The sequence below is a fragment of the Pelophylax lessonae genome (assembly GCF_965119305.1).
Source record: "Pelophylax lessonae genome assembly, chromosome: 3".
In the NCBI taxonomy this organism is placed as follows: Eukaryota; Metazoa; Chordata; class Amphibia; order Anura; family Ranidae; genus Pelophylax; species Pelophylax lessonae.
Genome location: NC_138770.1, coordinates 333,014,977 through 333,035,435, shown reverse-complemented (window position 1 = coordinate 333,035,435; position 20,459 = coordinate 333,014,977). Strand labels below are relative to the sequence as shown.

Sequence of the window (20,459 nt, the reverse complement as noted above, 5' to 3'; positions counted from 1 at the left end):
GTTGTTGGAAGAGGCTGAGGTTTTGTTACTCAAAAGGGACTTTGTGTAAACCATGTAGGAACATTCTCTCACTAAGGATTAAAATGCATTTAGTAGTTATTTTTGGTTCCAAGTCTAAAGGAAGAAGATAAAAACATACTCAAACTAGACTAAAACAAACATTGGTAGTATTCACATAAGCATAAGAAAATACATATATTGAGATATAACTATAAGCAAACCTCACACATACAAGGGGAAAAAAATGTAACATAAAAGCAAAAATGATGATGAAAATCCATTGCACTGAGAAACATTAGAAAAAAAACGCCTCTAGTTTTATATAGATATCAAAAATGATAAAAAATATTTTTTAAAGCGTAACTCCACTTTTGTTGAGAAAAAAAACATTCCCCTTTGGGTGATCTATGTACATTACAAGGATTATAACAAACTTTGTTGCAGATTCCTACCTTGTGTTATTCTGAAGAAATCCCTGTTTGTTCCTCCGTGCCTCTATTCTGAGTGGGTCTAATGGGAGTGGTTTTATAATTATCGATCAGCTGTGGCAGCTGCAGGGCTCTAATGAGGAAATTTGCTGGGCCTGCATGTTCCTATTGGGAGTATATCACCAAAAATGACATTTTTGTTGTAGGGGATGCCAGAAATCTGACTTGTATCGTAGTGCAGACTTCTGGGAAAATTGGTGAGCCAATCACACAAGCAGAAATTATGTTTCAGGGGTGTGGCCAGTACTGTGTACAGAACAGCTCCAGGTAGCCATATTGCATTGAATTTTCAGAAAATTACAACATCTGCAGATTGAAAAGGAAAGGTAATTTTTAATAACATTCAATTACAAAATGATTTGTGTCGCAATTGTATACGCTATATTGTTTTTTTTATTTGCTGATTTTTTTCCCCACTAAAGTGGAGTTACCCTTTAACTTTGTTGGAGATATATCCACAATGTATAAGCAATACATTTAAAAGGCAATGATAGCTAAGATGCAGATGCCCCTGTCTTAGCTTACTCAATGTACTTTTGTAATCTTGCAAAGAATCCTTTTTGAATCAAACCCAATCAGTGTGTATCAAAACAAAATATGTGCAAAATCTTCTGTTTTTTTTTCTTTAGAAAACAGCCACAATCTGAGTAGAAAAGCCTGTCCCCTGCCAGCATTTTGCAGAAAAGGACTTTTGCTCTCTGTGCCAAAGCAGTAGTCTCTATGCAGAGGTCCAGAGCTAGAGCTTTTTAAAGCAGTATTAAAGCCAAACCCAAAAATGTAATGCATTGCAGCTTACCAACCATTAGATGTAATAGCTGCATCAGATTTCCTTTTTTTTAGGCCTTTTTCTCTGGTGTTTTTACCTGGTGATCCAGCCAGTATTGCCTACACTCCGAATAAAAGAATAACAGACACCTTTGGACAGCAACATTGTTAATCTGAGGGGATGGGGTTCGGATAGTGTTGGTAGTACTAGTAGATTTAAATATACTAAGAAATTGAAGCTGAACTCCAGCTAATACTTTATAAGCAGTTACAGCAAACAGTTCGGTTCCTTTTGGGATAAAGGTTTTACTTACATATATAAAAGCTGATCCTTAAAAGCACCCCTGTTAATGTTAACCACTTGCCGACCGTATATCTTTGGCGGCAAAGTGGCACATCTGCACCAAATCATCTACCTAATACTTCCGGGTCTGGGGCACTCTCGCTGTGGATTGGCGGGTGCAACTGAATGAATGTCTGCCAGCACCCACCAATCTTTCAGTACAGATTACTTTCCTTTCAGTACAAAATGCATGGATCTTGTGTTTCTGCAAAGCAGGGACATGGATCCATGCCTTCCTCTAGTGCAAGCACCTCCCCCACAGCTAGGCACACAGTTAACCCCTTAATCGCTCCTGATGTTAACCCCTTCCCAGGCCAATGTCATTAGTACAGTGATAGTGCATACGTTTTAGCACTGATCACTGTATTAGTGTCACTGGTTCCCAAAGAGTGTCAGTTAGTATCCGATTTGTCTGCCGCAATATCGCAGTCCTGCTATAAGTTGCTGATCACTGCCATTATTAGTATAAATAAAAATAAAAATATCCCATAGTTTGTAGACGCTATAACTTTTGTGCGAACCAATCAATATATGCCTATTGGGATTTTTTTACCAAAAACATGTATCAGAATACATATTGGCCTAAGTTGATGAACACATTTTTTTTTTTTTCAATTTTTTTTTATTGGATATAAGCGCAAAAAATAAAAACTAAGTGCTCAAACTTTAGAGAATTAGCACAAAAAATACACTTAAGATGGTAAAAAATACTGTTTACATCTGTAACATTTATGAACAACACATTAAACTTTTGCTGGAGAGAATGTGGGCAAGTGGGTAACCTGGCTCACATGTTTTAGTCTTGTGCTTCCCTCGGTAGATTTTAGGCAACAATAGCAAGACTTATAGTGGACATCACGGCAGTTCTCAATAAACAGGTTTTACTCGATTTAAATATCTACCCACCTTCCTGTTGCACGATAGTAATGCATATACTTTATGTAGCAAGGCTGGTAATAGCACGTAAGTGGAAGTTCACTGCTTCCCAAACTCTAGGAGAAGTACTGAGACTAATTCATGACTCCTCTGAATATGAGAAAATCCTGGCTCTTAAAAAAAATAAAAACTGCAGAGGTGATCATATACCACCAAAAAAAGGCTCAGTGGGAAAAAAGAACATCAATTATTTTTGGGTACAGCATTGCAGGACCGCGCAATTGTCAGTTAAAATAATGCAGTGCTGTATAGAAAAAAATAGCCTGGTCATGAAGGGGGGTAATTCTTCAGAAGAGCAAGTGGTTAAATGGTTTGTCTCATCTCTCTACCTGCTAAATCTGCATGACAGCTTGTTCTGTTGAAAAAACAACAGACTTACTGGCAGAGTTACTAGGTAAAAAAGAAAGAAAGCCTAAAAAGAAAACAAATGTAGCCACTACATCTAAGTATTGGTAAGCTGCAATGTAATAAATGTTTTCTTTTGGGTTTAATACTGCTTTAATCAGCAGGGAGTGTGCTTTGCTGATTTAGTGCACAGGTAGGCCACTACATAAAGACAACTGCTTCCACAGAAAGAGCAAGAATTCTGCTCTATAGCATGCTGGTGGGGGATATGCTTTTCTACTCTGTGGCTATTGTGGCTGCTTTCTAAAAAAAAAAAAAATAATAAATACATAAAAAATAATTGTAAGACTTTGCATACCTCTTGGTTTAATATCATATAATTATTATTTTTTTTTTTTTTTGTATAGAGTGCAGAGGGATTATAACACTTGTAAGATTTATACTGCTCTCTGTGTCCCTGTTAGGGAGATTCACCATCTCTATTTGTCTTGTTTACCATTATCATTGAAAGTGAAAGTAAAGGAAAATCCCAAATTTTGGATTGACCTCAAACCACTAATAGAGAGGGAATCCTCCAATGGGGACGTTAGTCCTGGTGACATTTGGATTCTCTCAGTTTGGAGGGATTTCCTCTTCCACTTTTGACTATGGACAGAAAGTGAAGGGAAAGCTTCCTAATGGGACTGAGATTGCAAAAAAAAAGACTGACAGGGGTTATAACCACGACTTATTCTATCCAAATTGAAACAAAAAAAGTTTTGCCTTTAGTTACAAACTGGAAGTTTATTTTATTTATTTTTAACAGAACCTTACTAAAATGTCCAAACACATACACCGAATAAGCAGAGACATCTGCATCTTAGCTGGCATTGCCTTTTAAATGTGAATTGGTAATACAATTAGCAATATTTCCAGCACAATACAGGCCATCAAACAAAAAAGGAACATTAGTTGAACTTTATATTTATTTCTGCTGATCAAGTAAAAATATACATTTTCTAATTCAAAACAAATTATAACAATTTGAATTTGCTGTATTATAAAAAAAAACTGCAAAACACATACAAAGCACGCTGATTTAGCTTTAGTAATAAATGAAATACAAGCATGTGTAAAAGGATAACAAAGTGTCTGTTAAAGTAGATACTCCCACTGCCGAGCAGACAACAACAGAAGGATTGTGTAAGCTTAGCCCATTGCTGATTAAAATAGGAAGGGTGCCTTCATAAATTTGCCAGCATGTGGTGAGTATGGAGGCAGAGCTAGCAAATTATTTCCTAAATGTACTGTACTCTTCCGGAAATCAAGCAAAGCCACTTCAACTCACCTCATACTGTAACATGATAATAATCAGAAAATAAGAAATATAATATTTTCATTAGCACAGCACAGTAGTAAACGTACAGATCCTAGCTATAAGATTTTCATTGAAAGGGACCATAGCTATGAACGTTTGATCTGAGATAATCAATTCATATTTTTTTTTTTTTTTTTTTTTACTGCTACCTTTTACTTCTAGACACTGGCAGATTTTCTAATACTAGTAAAATATTATTATTTTATTATTGTTAGTAGTATAAAATTTTGTCATCTATAAGGGAAGAATTTTTTGCAAAAGACTTTTGTGTTACATTTTTCATCAGCCATCTCTGTGAACCATATGTATTGCATTTAAAGTATGTATGTACGTAAACTCAATAACTAAAATATAAACTTTAACATGTAAGAGTCGGTTCACACTAAGGCGACACGACTCTGTACTACTTCGGGGGCGACTTGTGCATTGCCATGCACCACGACTTCGGAGCGACTTGCAGGGACTTTACATAATGGAAGTCTAGGCAAGTCGCTCCAAGGTCACCCCAAAGTAGTACAGGACCCTTTTTCTAAGTCAGAGCGACTTGTGTCGCTCCTATTACAGCGAAACCTGTAGCGGACCGCGAGGGAGTGCGACTTGTCAGGCTGATAAGTCGCCTGACAAGTCACGCTAGTGTGGACTGGCACTTATGGTGATTTCAGAAGTATTTTCAATATTTCAAAGAGTAACTGCATATGGTACTGATGCATTTAAGTGGTAGTAAAGTCGTTTCTTTTTTACTTTTACTTACAGGAAATCCTTTAATAAGGCTTACCTGTAGGCACAATGAATATCTCCTAAGCTTGCATGGTTTAGGAAATATTCACACTGCATGCACTTCCTTGGGCAATATGCTCTGAAGGGATGGCATACCCTGCCGCTGAGAGGCTGCCGCGACTTGCTGAGAGGCTGAGACGGGTGTCGGTCCAGGCACCTGGTGAATCCAGACTTCCATTGTCGTGATGATGTGGTGCCTGGACCGACTTCTGACAGACTTAGGACAGCTCTCTGTTGAAAACGGGTCACAGGAGTGCAGAACGAATTGCACTCCTGTGATACAAACAAGCTTTGGCTATATTTCTCCTTTAACTATTCCCTTCCTTTTTTAAATGATGTCAGTGTGCTTATGGAATTTCTTTTTTTATTTTTTACTTCTCTTTTATTTCTTTCATACAAATAATAATAAGATATTTTCTGTATGGAAACCAAGACTTCCATCCCAAGACTCCAGTCCCCTTCTTTCCTCGAAACAACATTCTGGTTACTATTTTTTCAAGTAGACACATTTTACTAACCACAAAGACTAAGCTAGCATTTAATATTCTGAATTCTATCTTCTTTGGTAAAAAAAAAGTTTAAAAATGTATTCATCTGGGAATTTCACTAATTTTCTTACCATTACATACATAATGTTGTATTTACTGAATGTCCTAAACATTTCAAATCAGACTATGTAATTTTTTGTGCTCTGTGCCTTCAAATTTAGATATATAAAATACTTTCTGCCAAAAATTGATTAGGCAAAATTACAAGTGTAGTGAAAACATACATTGGTTGTTTGTATAGTCACACTTACACAAGAGTTGTTTTGTGTTGGGTAAATTATAGTTAGTGAGGTATTCAAATTACTCAGAAACTTCAACAAACAAGGTCATTTTCTTTTAGACAATAATTGAATAAACATTACAGTATAAAAATGTATGGATTTTTATACTCTTTTTGTTTATAAGTCTATATTCCTAAACAACAGAAGGCTAAAAAGCAGGGCTGCATCCTGGATGGAGGGTTATATAGACATGACTCAAATCTACTCCCAAACCTCCCTCTCCCCTCTAGATCATATCCTATTATTTTGAATTTTATCTTGTTGATGCAGGTAGTAACAGTTTATTTTTGTCATAACAAATTATTTTTGTCATTATCATAGGGTTTCTACAATTCTTGCAGAGGCAGGTGCATGGAGCTCAGTTCCTACCAATGTAAGCACATGCCCAGAACAACATTTTTATTGTTTTTTTTTTTTTTTAACTAGTAATGGCGGCAATCTGCGTTTTTTTTTGCGGGACTGTGACATTGCGGCGGACAGATTGGACCCCTGACTGACATTTTTGACACTTTTGGGGGTACCAGTGACATTACTACAGTAATCAGTGCTATAAATATGCACTGTTACTGTAAAAATAACTCTGGCAGGGAAGGGATTAACTTTATTGGTGATCAAGGGGTTAAGTGTGTCCCTAGGGGTGTGATTCTAACTGTCAAGGGGCATGGCTTGTTAGATCATCACAGAGACATACAATCCTACATAGCAGGATGGCATAGCCTCTGTGATAATCTAAGGGAGAATGACATACGGCTGTGTTTACATCAGCCGCCCGTCTTTCTCCCTCTCCTGAGGGAGATCGCGAGTGGGCTGCGGACATCGGTGCCGCCGGTCACACGCGCGGGCTAAGCAGGGAACAAGCGACGGCGGCGTACGCTCGCCCCCCTCAGTACCCATACGTCACTTTGCCTGTAGGGGGCTGACTGCCGCAGTATATAGTCGTGCGGCAGTTGGCACGTGGTTAAATTAAATGTTAGGGTCACTATAAGTGCCAATAGTTTATGTTGCAGGAATATAACAGGAGTTGTTCAAAAGTTTCCGGAAGATTAAGAGTTAATTTTTATGGTCAGGTTAAGTGTTAGAGTGCTGATCAGTATAAGGTTAGTTTTAACAATCTTGTGAAACATTAGAAATAGGTTTGACATCAGGGACATTCATTAGACACATTTTATGTACATGTTTTTGGGTGCTAAAAGACCCTCTTTGAAAATAATTACACCGGGTTTACAGCATCTTCCTTATAGTATAGTCAAGGCTGACCTTGAACGTCTGTGACAGCTACTCACTGACTGAAAAGAGGCATTCTCCCATACCATATTTTCAGAAATAAAAAAAAAAAATAAAAAAAAAATGATAGTTTAAAAATGCCTATGCTGACATCCACAGCAGGAGTTTGCCACACTTACCCACAAATACATTTAAAGCCCTTTTTTAATGTCTTCGCCTTATATTCCTAATAATCCCACAATGACATTAAAATAAAAAATACATTGGCAAAAATGTAGTAATGCCTTTAGCAAAACACCTTTTTTATATAATTGCTATGTGGGCATTTTTCTAAATGTGTGGTTAGACCAAAAAAGAAGTAGTGCGTAAATCTCATTGGGGTACTTCTTGATTGCTGTATTTACCAAAAGACTAGTGTATATATTATGGGCTTACATCTTCATTCTTAAAATGTTCCCCATAGTATCATTACAAATATCTCTACTGTTCTAGATTCTTATTTCTGTTCTACACCAATAAATGCGTTTTAGCTGATCAGGCCGGTTTGCCTATAAAAACACCCGGTCTGTGCCAGAATTATTTGCAAAGATTTAAAGGAGAAGTTTAGGCAAAAAAAACAAAAAAAAAAAACGAATTAACTCTAAATTTGCTCACAGACACATTATAAAAACAAATTTATCCAGCCCTGAAAAGAAGAAATCTCTAAACATACCTTTTCTACAGCCGTTCCGGTAAACTTCTTTTTTAGGTAAACGAATAGACTGCTTTGTGCATATTCTGCAGAAGCTGCAGGAGTGACAAGCTGCTAATGCATCTTTCACACTGACGCACCGATCAGTTCCGCTTGTCAGTTTATCAGATGGACCCGATCAGACCATCCATTGCTGTCTATGGAGTGGCGGATGTCAGTGGACATTGGTTCTGATGACAGTGGGATGGAAACGAACAGTCTATAGAGAACAGCGGGCTGTGTCCATCTCCGCTCTGCATCAGAGGAGTGGACATGGACCTGTCATCTGCCTACTTAGCGGGGATCAGCGGAGAAAGATCCCCTGCAGAGTGTGTGGATCCGCTGGTGGACTTTGCCAGTGTGAAAGGGGCCTAAGGGACGAGTATGTCAACCTAATTAACCTGTGCATTCCATATGGCTTTCATTTTTAGAAATGTCATGTATGTCCATGTGTAGGAGTCGCCTATATTTCGGTATTCTATCACACTCTTCAGCATACAGTATGTTTAGTAACATTACAGAAATCAGTCAAAATGCATGAACAAATTGATAATAAATATTAATAATTATTATCTTATTCATAAAATGTGTATAAAAAAGCTTTGCTGGTGATGGTGGGCCATAGTATTTTGATTAAGGTGCTGAGGTATGTGTTAGATTATCTTTGCTTTCAGTGCAAGGATTAGCTTTTTTAGTCTTTTCAACTGCGATAGTTCAAAAATCACATTTTAGACAACAAACGACTGAATATAGAAAAAAAAAAAACATAAACCAGAACCATCTAAGTACCTCTTAATTATAATGTAATCACTTGACTGGGAAGTAGAGTTAAGCCTATGTAATAGATATAAAATGTATTCTCATTAGATTATCATCATCATCAACCTATCACTTTTCAGCTATTTTATGTTTTTGATGTGTGTCTGACTTTTTGATTTGTTGCCATGGGCTACTTTTCTTTAAACTTTTCTTTTTGATATATTAACCGCTTCCATACAGAGCAGTTAGAACCCCTTCCTGCCCAGACCAATTTTCAGCTTTCAGCACTCTCACACTTTGTATGACAATTGCTCAGTCATGCTACACTGTAACCAAACAAAATTTTTATAATTTTTTTTCACACAAATAGAGCTTTCTTTTGGTGGTATTTGATCACAACTGGGAGTTTTTTTTTGTGATATAAGCAAAAAAAGAGCAGAAATTTTGAAAAAAAAAACACTTTTTTTAGTTTCTATTATAAAATTTTGCAAAAAATAAATTTTTCTTCATACATTTGGGCCAAAATTTATAATGCTACATATCTCTGGTAAAATTAACCCAAATTAGTGTATATTATTTAGTCTGTGTGAAAGTTATTGAGTCTAGAAGCTATGGTACCAATTACTGAAAATTGATCACACCAGATTTACTGATGGCCTATCTCCTTTCTTGAGGCCCTGAAATGTCAGGACAGTACAAATACCCCCAAATGACCCCTTTTTGTAAAGTAAACAGTCCAAGGTATTTAGTAAGAGGCATGGTGAGTTTTTTGAAGTTATAATTTTTTCCCACAATTCTTGGGAAAATGAAGAAAAAATATATATATGTTTTTCCCAAAACGTTGTCAATTTATAAGCTATTTCTAACACATAGCATGTACACAGCAAAAATGACACCCCAAAATTAATTCTGCTACTCCTTCTGAGTATGGTGATACCACATGTGTGAGACTTTTACACAGCCTGGCCACAAAAAGAGACTCCACGTCCAAGTAGCACCATAAGGCATTTTAGGAGCATAAATACACATAAAACTTTCTTACTACCTATCACACTTTTCAAGGCCCTAGAGCACCAATACAATGGAAAAGTCCACAAAATGACCCCATTTTGGAAAGCAAACACTCCAACGTATATTCTATGAGGCATTATGGGTCCTTTGAACATGTCATTTTTTCCCACAAGTTTTTGGAAAATGTGGGAAAAAAATAAAAACTTTTTTTTTTTTACACAAAGTTGTCAATTTATAGGATATTCCTAACACATAGCATGTACATAGCAAAAATGACACCCCAAAATACATTCTGCCACTCCTCCTGAGTATGGCAATACCACATGTGTGAGACTTTTTCACTGCCTAGCCATATAGAGGGGCCCAACATCCACGGAGCATCATCATGCATCCTAGCCACTTGCCTAGGCCTATTTTTGACATTTGGTGTTTACAAGCTAAAATCAGTTGTTTTTGCAAGAAAACTACTTAGAACCCCAAAACATTATATATATTTTTTTAGCAGAGACCCTAGAGAATAAAATGGAGATTATTGCAATATTTTTTATCACACCGTATTTGCGCAGCGGTCTTCCAAACGCAATTTTTTTGGAAAAAAAATCACTTTTTTGAATTAAAAAATAAGAAACCAGTAAAGTTAGCCCAATTGTTTTCCATAATGTGAAAGATAATGTTACGCCGAGTAAATAGATACCCAACATGTCATGCTTCAAAATTGCGCACGCTCACGGAATGGCGACAAACTTTGGTACTTAAAAATCCCCATAGGCGACATTTTAAAAATGTCTACAGGTTGCTATCTTAGAGTTACAGAGGAGGTCTAGGGCTCAAATTATTGCCCTTGCTCTAACGAGCGCGAGGATACCTCACATGTGTGGTTTGAACACTGTTTATGTGGGCGGGGTTTCCGTATGCGTTCGCTTCTGCGCGCGAGCTCACGGGGACAGGGCGCTTTAATTTGTTTTTTTTTTTTTATTATTTATTTTATTTATTATTTTTTATTTTTACACTGTTTTTAAAAAAAAAAAAATTGATCATTTTTATTTCTATTACAAGAAATGTAAATATTACTTGTAATAGAAAAAGGCACGACAGGACCTCTTTTTTGTGAGATCTGGGGTCAAAAAGTCCTCAGATCTCACAAGTACACTAAAAGATAGAAAAAATAAAAAAAAAAAAAAAAATTAAATAAAATGAAAAAAAAAAGGGACCTTTAAACTGGTTGCTAGGCAACGACTTTTGCCGTAGCTCCGGTCCTCCAAGACCATAGAGTCGAGTTTGCCCTCACTCGACATCCTGTCTGTGAGGATCCGGGACCGGATAGTTTTCCCCGCTTCCGGCGGGTCCGGTAAGCGGGGAAAAGGACCAGAATGCGGCGGGAGGGGGGGGGGAGCACCGGAAGGGTGATCACACGGCGAATCCGCCACTGGGACTACCCTTATCGGAAAGCCAACCGTCCACCGTTTAAAAAAATACCAGGGTTATGGCAGCTATCTGCTGCCATAACACCGGTATTTAGGTTTAAACGGAGGACGTATATAAACCTTTTTGGACTTAGACATGGTGGCTGTATGAAGGGTGACAGGTACTCGGGTACTTTGCTGGGCAGGTGACAGGTACTCTGGTACTGATGAGCAAGTGGCAGGTACTCGAGTACTCCGATAGGCAGGTGACAGGTACTCGGGTACTCTTATGGGCAGGTGATAGGCAGGTGATGGGTACTGATGAGTAGTACTGATACTGATAGGTGATACTGATACTGTACTGATGGGTACGGATGATCAGTACTGATACTGATAGGTGATAGGTGCTGATGGGTACTGATGAGTAGTGATGGGTACTGATGAGCAGGTGGCAAGTACTCAGGTACTTCAGGTGTGAGGTACTCTGATGAGCAGGTGGAAGGTACTCGGGTACTCTGATGGGTAGGTGACAGATACTCGGGTACTCTGTTGGGTAAGTGACAGGTACTCGGGTACTCCGATGACGGGTACTCGGGTACTCAGATGACGGGTACTCGGGTACTCCGGTGACAGGTACTCAAAGTACCCGAGTACCTGTCATCAGAGTACCCGAATACCTGTCATCAGAGTACCCGAGTACCTGTCATCAGAGTACCCGAGTACCCTTCATCAGAGTACCCGAGTACCCATCATCAGAGTACCCGAATTCCCGTCATCAGAGTACCCGAATACCCGTCATCAGAGTACTCGAGTACCCGTTATCAGAGTACCAGAATACCTGTCACCAGCCCATCAGAGTACCCGAGTACCTCTCTGTATCCCATCAGAGTACCAGAGTACCTGTCACCTACCCATCAGAGTACCCGAGTACCTGTCACCAGCCCATCAGAGTACCCGAGTACCTGTCATCAGAGTACCTGATGGGCTGGTGACAGGTACTCGGGTACTTTGATGGGCTAGTGACAAGTACTCGCGTACTTTGATGGGCTAGTGACAGGTACTCGGGTACTTTGATGGGCTAGTGACAGGTACTTTGATGGGCTAGTGACAGGTGCTTTGATGGGCTAGTGACAGGTGCTCTTTATTGGGGGGGGCAATCAGTGTGTTTGGGGTGCACTGTATTTGGTAACTAGCTGTTACCACAATCTCCTCCTCACACAGGATCAGTGTGTTACCGTGTTCTCTGTTGACATTTGTGACCGGCTGTCCGAGGGACGAGCCTCGTCCCCGATCGGCGCGCTGCGCGCCCCCGGGGGGCGTGCATTGAGAAGGGAACGAGCGGCTCGTGCTGGAGCTGCTCATGTGATCGGCTGTGATTGACACAGCCGATCACCTGGTAAACAGCCAATTTCATTGGCTGTTTACCGTGATCGGGGTTGGGCTCAGTCCAAGGGACGAGCCTCACCCCCGATCGCCGCGCTGCGCGCCCCCGGGGGCGCGCAGTAGTGGGGAGACCGGGCGCCGTCATATGACGTCCTCCCAGATCGAGAAAGGATTCCTGCCGCCGTCATTTTACTATGGCGTGGTATGGAAGGGGTTAAAGATGTGTTTAAAAGAAAAGAGGAACCCTAAGGCTCCATTCACACTTGTGTAACTTGTCATGCAACTTTGGACATCAAAGTTGTATGACAAGTAGTTCCCTATGTTTTTCAGCGATAACCATTCATATACGTGCAACTTAAAGTTGTAGCGACTTCAAAGTAGTTAATGCACTAGTTTGGTCTGACTTTCATGCAACTTGAAGGCCATAGACTTTAATGTTAACCCTCACAAGTTGCATCAAAGTCATACCTGAATGTTATAAAATGCAACATTTGTGCAACAGTTGTCCATTATCACTGGTCAAAGCCAAAATTGTATCCAAGTCACACCAATCCCAAGTTGCATTAAAGTGGCACCAAAGTTGGAGTCCTGCAAGTGTGCAATGAATGCAATGGTAGAGCCAACAGTCTGGTTGGGACCATTTTATTTATCTAAGCTCCATCCAACAAATTTTGGTGGAAAAAAATTAAAATATCCGTATAAAAAAAAAACCTTTCTATTGCTGTAAAGAGAATAAATATTTATTTTAGGGCTTCTCTATTTTATCATACTCCCACACAAAATCTTTTAGTGAAGATATTTTTCAACATGTTGTGTTTGCTTTATAATAAGTTTTACAGCATGCCTTTTCCTGGTCTGTGTTTCGGAAAAGTATTGATGTCAGACAAAGCCAGACTGCAACAAATTTTAGAGAGAAATCAGCTTCTGTACTCCTCTCAGGACAGGACCACTTAAAGCTTTAAAGGTTTTATAACATGTAATAAAGCCATACACAACTTTTAACAATCTATATAACAACTTTAACAAAGTCAAAAGTTCAGGGTGCCAGAAATAATATAATCTATCCCACTGATGCTCAGCTGGCAGCTCATTTGGGTTCCATGTAGTTTTCTTTATTTTTCTATAGAATAAACTCAAACATATAACCACCATAATAAATATTAGTGATTGCTAGTTCCTTTTCAGGCATGGGAATCTAGTGTTTACAAAGACTACAAAGGCTGCTGGATTCAGTGTTGTAATATTAGAGATCCCTGTAGCTTCTGTTGTGCTTGAGTCACACGATTTTAGAAACATTTTCTGACTCACCTGACTGCACCAACTGCAGACATATAATATACTTTAAAATTGGCATTAAGTGTGTCCCATTTAAAGTCACACCATTATATGATAACAGTTCAAATATGTCTTCCTTTTTTGAATTTTGTATGCAAACTATGCTTTATTGGTAAGTGATGTAAAAAGTATAGTAAATTGAAAAAACTCTGAAATGCAAAAATCTAAAAAGAACTCTTTGAAGTGAGCCATTCGCAACTTAATTTAAAGTAAAAAAATGAAAAAGGGTAACTAGCTCACAGCACCCTCTCCACTACCTCCAATCCATGCTGCACTTATGTATTATAATTACCTTCTCCCACCTCCCACGCCAGCTGGCGTCATGGTCCACACACCTAAAAATTTCATTAGGCAGCCTTGAAGTCTGTGTACTGTCACAAAGTCTCAAATAGGGAGCTTGTAAAAATAATACATTTAGTCATTTTTATTTATCAATGAATTACCTACAACAGGCATGAACAAAAGGAATGCCTAAATCATCCCTTTGTCTTACACGGGCACACAGTTATAGATTTGTCAGATATATGCACTAGTGTGCAAATAAACAAATTATCAAAACAGTGTGAATAATCAGTAAGATACACTTATAAAGAATATCTAAAATCACAGCATACATTTTCATTTTATAACACCAGCATTGCAATAGCAATGCAAATAATAGTGAATATCTATCACTTCATTCAAGGCAAGAAATGAATGACATTCTTTGAAAAGTAAGTTTTCAAACATCAGAATTATTTAGATTAACATATATAAGGATATAAATATTTTATATTTAATGTGGAAATTAAGATATGGCTTTACGTTTGAAAAATAGGTACTCTTTAAATCAAAGTAAAGTAAATATGCATGATGATGTATTAACAGGTTCAGTGTGAATCTTACACAATAACAAGGGAGACCTTACTGCATTAACAAGGTCTGCCACGGGCAAAACTTTCAAGGAAGAAAAGGGGGTTGATTTACTAAAGCATATAGGTTGTTAACAAGGGAAGTTGAACTGACAGGAAGTGCAAGCATACCTAGAATGTAAGGATTGATGCAATTTTGAAGCCAAAGGGTGGTCACATCAGATATTGATTTTATTTGGATTTCTCTTTTGTTCATTTACTTTTAATTTTGGTAATTGATAAAAAATATACTATTAACATTTCTATTTCTGAAAGCATTCCTAATTTACAGCATTTTGTAACACCTGCCTAAGACTTTGCACAGTACTGTATACATATACAGTGTGTGTGTGTGTATATATATATATATATATATATATATATATATATATATATATACATGTGTGTGTGTGTGACATAAAATCTACTATTCCTAATGAGAAAGAATGTATAAAAATGAAGTTGGTATTTTTTGAAAAATGTGTGTGCATTTAATACATATGGTACTTATATGTACAGTTTTTCAAATACTATACTCTTTGGAGAGGTGATAGTTCCTGCAGTGCCTATTTGAATGCAGCGCGTTTTGGTACTTTTTTAAGGATGCAGACAGGCAGAAAAGCTACTCAAGCAAGTAGCTCTTGCATTAGTTTAGGATCAGTTTAGGGGTTCAGTTCATACAGTGTGGATGTAAATACAAAAAGCAAATCTCTCGTCTGGACTCTTTTTTTGTGTTACATAGCCTACACTGTGAGAAACCAGCTATTATACGTGAAGCTGTCTACAGCATTTGCAGATTTAACAGTTTTTCCAGGTTGTGGCAAATTGAAGGTGAAAGTTTAAATACCAGCCACATCCTCCTGTCTAGTTCTACATTCAGCAATTGGTTCAGCCTTTTCTGCCTCTAAAAAGAGGTTCCCAGACAAAGAACCATGCTAGTCATTGATGCAGCCTTATTCGTCTTAAATCGTCATCAAATTTACCATTGTGAGGTTTTACATATTCACACTCTGGGATTCACTTGTGTGTTCAAATATGTTTTAAAATCAGTGAAGACTTGTTATAGAATAGAACACAGCACCTGTGGAAAATTATAGATTGAGGTGATTTCTACAAGAGAACACTGACATGTTGCTATAATGCTTATACTGCACATTTAACCGGTTCTGGACCGCCCACCGCATATATACTGTGGCAGGGCGGCCCTCCTGTGCGGACCGACGTAGGGCTACGTCGGTCACACATCGGCAGCTAGGGGGCGAGCATGCACAGCCGTCGGCGTGATCCCACCCCCACTCTGCGGCGGGGACTCCGATGCACGGAGTAGGAGGCTCCCTGCTGAGAGAGAAGAACTGTCAGCTGTAGGATCACAGGTCTCTATGGTCATTCCATAAGCCCCACCCCCTTACAGTTAGGAATCACTCCCCTAGGCTCACATTTAACCCATTGATCACCCACAGTGTTAACCCCTTCCCTGCCAGTGTCATTATTACAGTAACAGTGCATACTTTTAGCACTGATTACTGTATTAATGTCACTGGTCCCCCCAAAAGTGTCAGAAATGTCAGTTACGGGTCCGATCTGTCTGCCGCAATGTTGCAGTCCCGCAAAAAATCGCAGATCGCCGCCATTACTAGTAAAAAAAAAAAAAACAATAAAAATGACATAAATCTTTCCCGTAGTTAGTAGACGCAATAACTTTTGTGAATTTTTTTTTTTTACCAAAAATATGTAGCAGAAAACAAATTGCCATAAAATGTTAAAACATTTTGATTTTTAAATTGTTTTTTTTTTTTTTTTGGGAATGTTATATAGCAGAATGTGAAAAAAGTTTTATTTTTTTCAGAATTGTCGCTCTTTTTTTTGTTTATAGCGCAAAATTTTTTAAATTGCACAGGTGATCGAATACCACCAAAATACAGCGTCGCACGACTGCGCAATTGTCCGTTAAAATAATGCAGTGCCGAATCGCAAAATATAGCCTGGTCATTAAGGGGGAAAATCTTCCGGTCCAAAAGTGGTTAAAAAGCAGTTATCTGTTTTATAACTTAGCTAAAAGAAAAAAAAAAGTTTAAAATGCATCACCTTTTATTCTTCAGAGTGAGACCACTGTTTAATTTATCTGTCCAATATGACATTTAAGACACTCTTCACAGCAGCTGTACATAAAAGTAAAACTTGGTATTTGTGTATGTTATGTACATACCGTGCTTTATTCCTAACAGGAATCTGTCACACTAAAGTGGTTGTAAAGTCTATTTTTGTAAGTAAAATAATAAATGTGTTATACTAACCTGTTCTATGCAATGGTATTGCACTGAGCAGACCCTTACCTTTTCTTGTGGAGTCCCCCCCTCCCCAAGCTGTGTGCTTGCTTCTGCCCAGGTTTATCCAGAATCCTTTCCGCCCTCAAAAGTTCAAAAACGTAATTTACTGATGAGGCAATTCTATGGGTGGATTCTCTGGGTGAAAATGAATTTATCAGAAAATACCCAATCAATAGCAATGGTAAAACAAGATTTTACTTACGCGTGATTGAATGACTGAAGTCAGCACAACTTTGCTTCATTCACTAACATAAATGGGTCTTCTTTTTGCAGAGGGAATTTTTCCTTTACTTTATTTTACTTTAGTCTGAGCAAAGTGAAATAGTGATGACTTCAGTCATGCAATCACGTGCCAGCAAAAATCCTGTTCATTTTAATTTTTTTTGCACATGGTGCTTTGCAAAGTGAAATAAGTACCAACTAGCTTTGAAAATGAACATAATGTACTATACTAGAATATCGGGGTCACTATAGTTATTTTAATGAAAGTGTTTTATACAAATTGCCCCAGAGTATATTATCATTTGTCCTTATATTTTCAAATAAAACTGGAATTTTTTAAAGAGGTACAAAAAAATAAAATAAAATATTGCTAGAACAATGCAGCAATTCTAACCATTTTAAAAATATACGTACTTTCTACAGACAGACAAGATTAATTTCACATTTTATAGTATGAGTGGGGGTGGTGATGGTGTTAAATAAATATCAGTTGTGGGTCTGCTAGGGATTTCTTTTTTCCATATAAGTTGTTCCCTTACAGTACAGTGTCCTCTTTCATTCTTACCTTTCCTTTGCCTGTTTTTTGAAACCACTTTTACAGCATAAACGTTTTAGCTGTTCTACTATTATTTCCAGTTGCCCTTGTGAAATCTTAGTAAACTAATGAGTTTTTTTTTCTTTCCCTTTTGAAGTGAAAACTACTTCTTCCTTTACCTGGAAGCTATGTCTGGATTTGTGGTTTTGCTGTTTACCCACTGTCATACAAGGCTGCCAGAATGTTTTCATTTCTAAGCCATATAAATTCACAGTTAATCATTGGCTGTATTTAGGGCTCACTCCTGGAATTTTCTTTTTCCTTTCAGTTGAAAGAGACAAGGACTTTTCACACCACCGACGGCACTACAAGGAATTCCGATTTGACCTCACTCAAATCCCACGTGGGGAAGCCGTCACAGCAGCAGAATTCCGCATCTACAAGGATCGGAGCAACAATCGCTTTGGGAATGAAACTTTAAAGATTAGTATTTATCAAATCATCAAGGAATATTCAAATAGGTAGTGTGTTAATAATAGGCATGTATGTGTATAATAGTAAGAGTGAAAGATAAATATATATAAAGTGTGTGTGGGTGTATTTATGTTAAAAAGACGTATATGAATATTAACAAAAGCAAACATCTGTGTGTTGATGCGAGTTACAGACTTATTAAAGATCAAATATATATTCTTGAATGCTTTATGTATTTATGTGGGTGTCCATCAATCTAGGCTTAATGTGGCTCTTAGTCCACAAGTTTGAACAAGCAATTAGTTTGTTTTAGGTGGCAATCAAGGGCAGGTGTAAAAATTTGTGTTAGTAAGGAATTGTAAGTTATTATGCTGGGGGAAGAGAAGCTTTGGTACAACATGCAAGTGTCCATTTAAGGGAATTATGGGTGACTGTCAGTGTATGTGGCCATGTTTTGGGATGGATTGTGAATTTGTGTCGGTCCTTGAGTTGGTGTGATGGCAAGGAAGTGTATGTGGCTGTCATTCCATGTAAGATGGGGTGGACTTCAACATCAATCTTGGTAGGCAGCAACTGAAGCTGTGTTTATATCAGTCACAAAAGGGTAGTGGTGGGACTGGCCATAATTTAGCTGTATTTTATTGTGGTGGAAATATATAGACCATAACCAAGAGATTCACATACTGTAACTAAAATAACTATCTAATGAAAATGTACAAGGTTAATCATGTTTTCTAGATTGAAGGCTATAAATACATAGCGCTACCCCCCAATTGGAAATGTAACCGGTTCTCTCCCAAAGATAGTGCAGGGGCAGCCAGGCAAACAGTAATCATTTACAAACTTTGGCACAGTAATCAGCCTAAGAAATGTCTTTTTAGGATTTAGGACACTCCACTTTGCAAAGCCTCCCTGAACAGTCTCTATGTGGGAAAAGCTTTTTAAAAGATATCTTAGAACTGCCACTGGCTCTTCCGCCTAAAGGAAAAAGCACGCCGGGTAGATTTATTAAATTGGTGCACTAAGAATCTGGTAGAACTTTGCATGGTAGCCAGTCAGCTTCTAACCTCAGCTTATTCAATTTAGCTTTGGCAATATAACCTGGAAGCTGATTGGTTATTATGCATAATTGAGCCTGATTTTTCACTCTCCAGCTTTAGTAAATAAACCCCACAGTCACTAGGCCCTGAGCTCAGGTCAGTACTCACTATGTCACAGGATCACTGGGTGTCTCCTTCCAGCATTCACTGGATACTCTTCAGTGAGGGAGAGGTTAATGCTCACAATTTTCCAGGACAACCAGACCCTTTCCAATTTCCACCTTCACTTTTCAGTGAGCTCTACAGACCAGGTCCTTAGGTGAAATCTTGATCCTGATAAAATCCAGAAAAGGATCTCTAGAAGTAACCCCCCCAGTTAAGCCTTAGTTGGAATCTCAATGAACATGCAGCAAACTCCAGCAGTCAGCCCACAGGGGCAGAGCCCCCAGGCTGGGAACTCTTCCATTAGAAAAAGAACCACCACTGCTCCATGCCTCATGCTATTTATGTGCTCTCTGGCCACATACTGGGCCCATCTCCCCAGGGATAGGCTGATGCACATTATATAGTCAGGCTGCCCATTTACCTTGCCAAGACCGCTATGTTCTAGAAGCCTTCAGAAAGCAGAGAAGAGCAATCAAATATGCAGCCTGTGAGATCCAGAACAGCCAAAAGCAATCAACAGCTGCTCCACTGATTACAGAGGAGACAAAAGAACTAAATTTGCCTAACATCCTAACTAGGAGGGTGCTATACATATATTTTGTAAAAACTTTTTAACACTCTTGTAGTGCTCCTCTGATAACATTCACATTACATAAATCCACGTGGTGGTGACTTGTGAACAGAAAGTGTCTCTAAGGAGAGTAACATCCACTAAAATCTTGTTTTTCCAATCACCAAAGACACACCAGGTGAATATTGGTCCCCTTTGACTCCACACTTACCGGAAAACAATGTAACAATGTAACAATAGCAATTGGTTTAAATCTCATTCAGGATTTCATCCAGGGGCTGGTAATCCACAGCAGGATATACATCAAGTGCTCTCACTGCTATATGACATGTCTCTCCAACCTGAAAGTACAGTGGAGGAACCGGGAACACAGTCCATTTTAAATACATATTTGCTGTAGGCACAGTGAACTAGAAAATTTACATTGTGTACCTATAACTGGAGCACTGTGAGAAATACATTGGTGAAATTATTGTGACATATAGTGCGAGGGAATGCAGGTGTGGCTGGAACATTGTGAAGATATTGTGAGCTAAATGCTCTGTAAGGT

At 38.3% G+C, this 20,459-nt stretch overlaps 1 protein-coding gene across 1 annotated transcript in view; it reads left to right on the top strand.

Moving 5' to 3' along the window:
* Positions 1 to 20,459, top strand: part of BMP5 (bone morphogenetic protein 5) — a 233,717-nt gene that overhangs the window by 128,818 nt on the left and 84,440 nt on the right. The window contains exon 2 of the mRNA XM_082249982.1: positions 17,988 to 18,180. Coding sequence (XP_082106108.1) covers positions 17,988 to 18,180 — 193 coding nt within the window. The remainder of the gene's footprint in view (positions 1 to 17,987; positions 18,181 to 20,459) is intronic.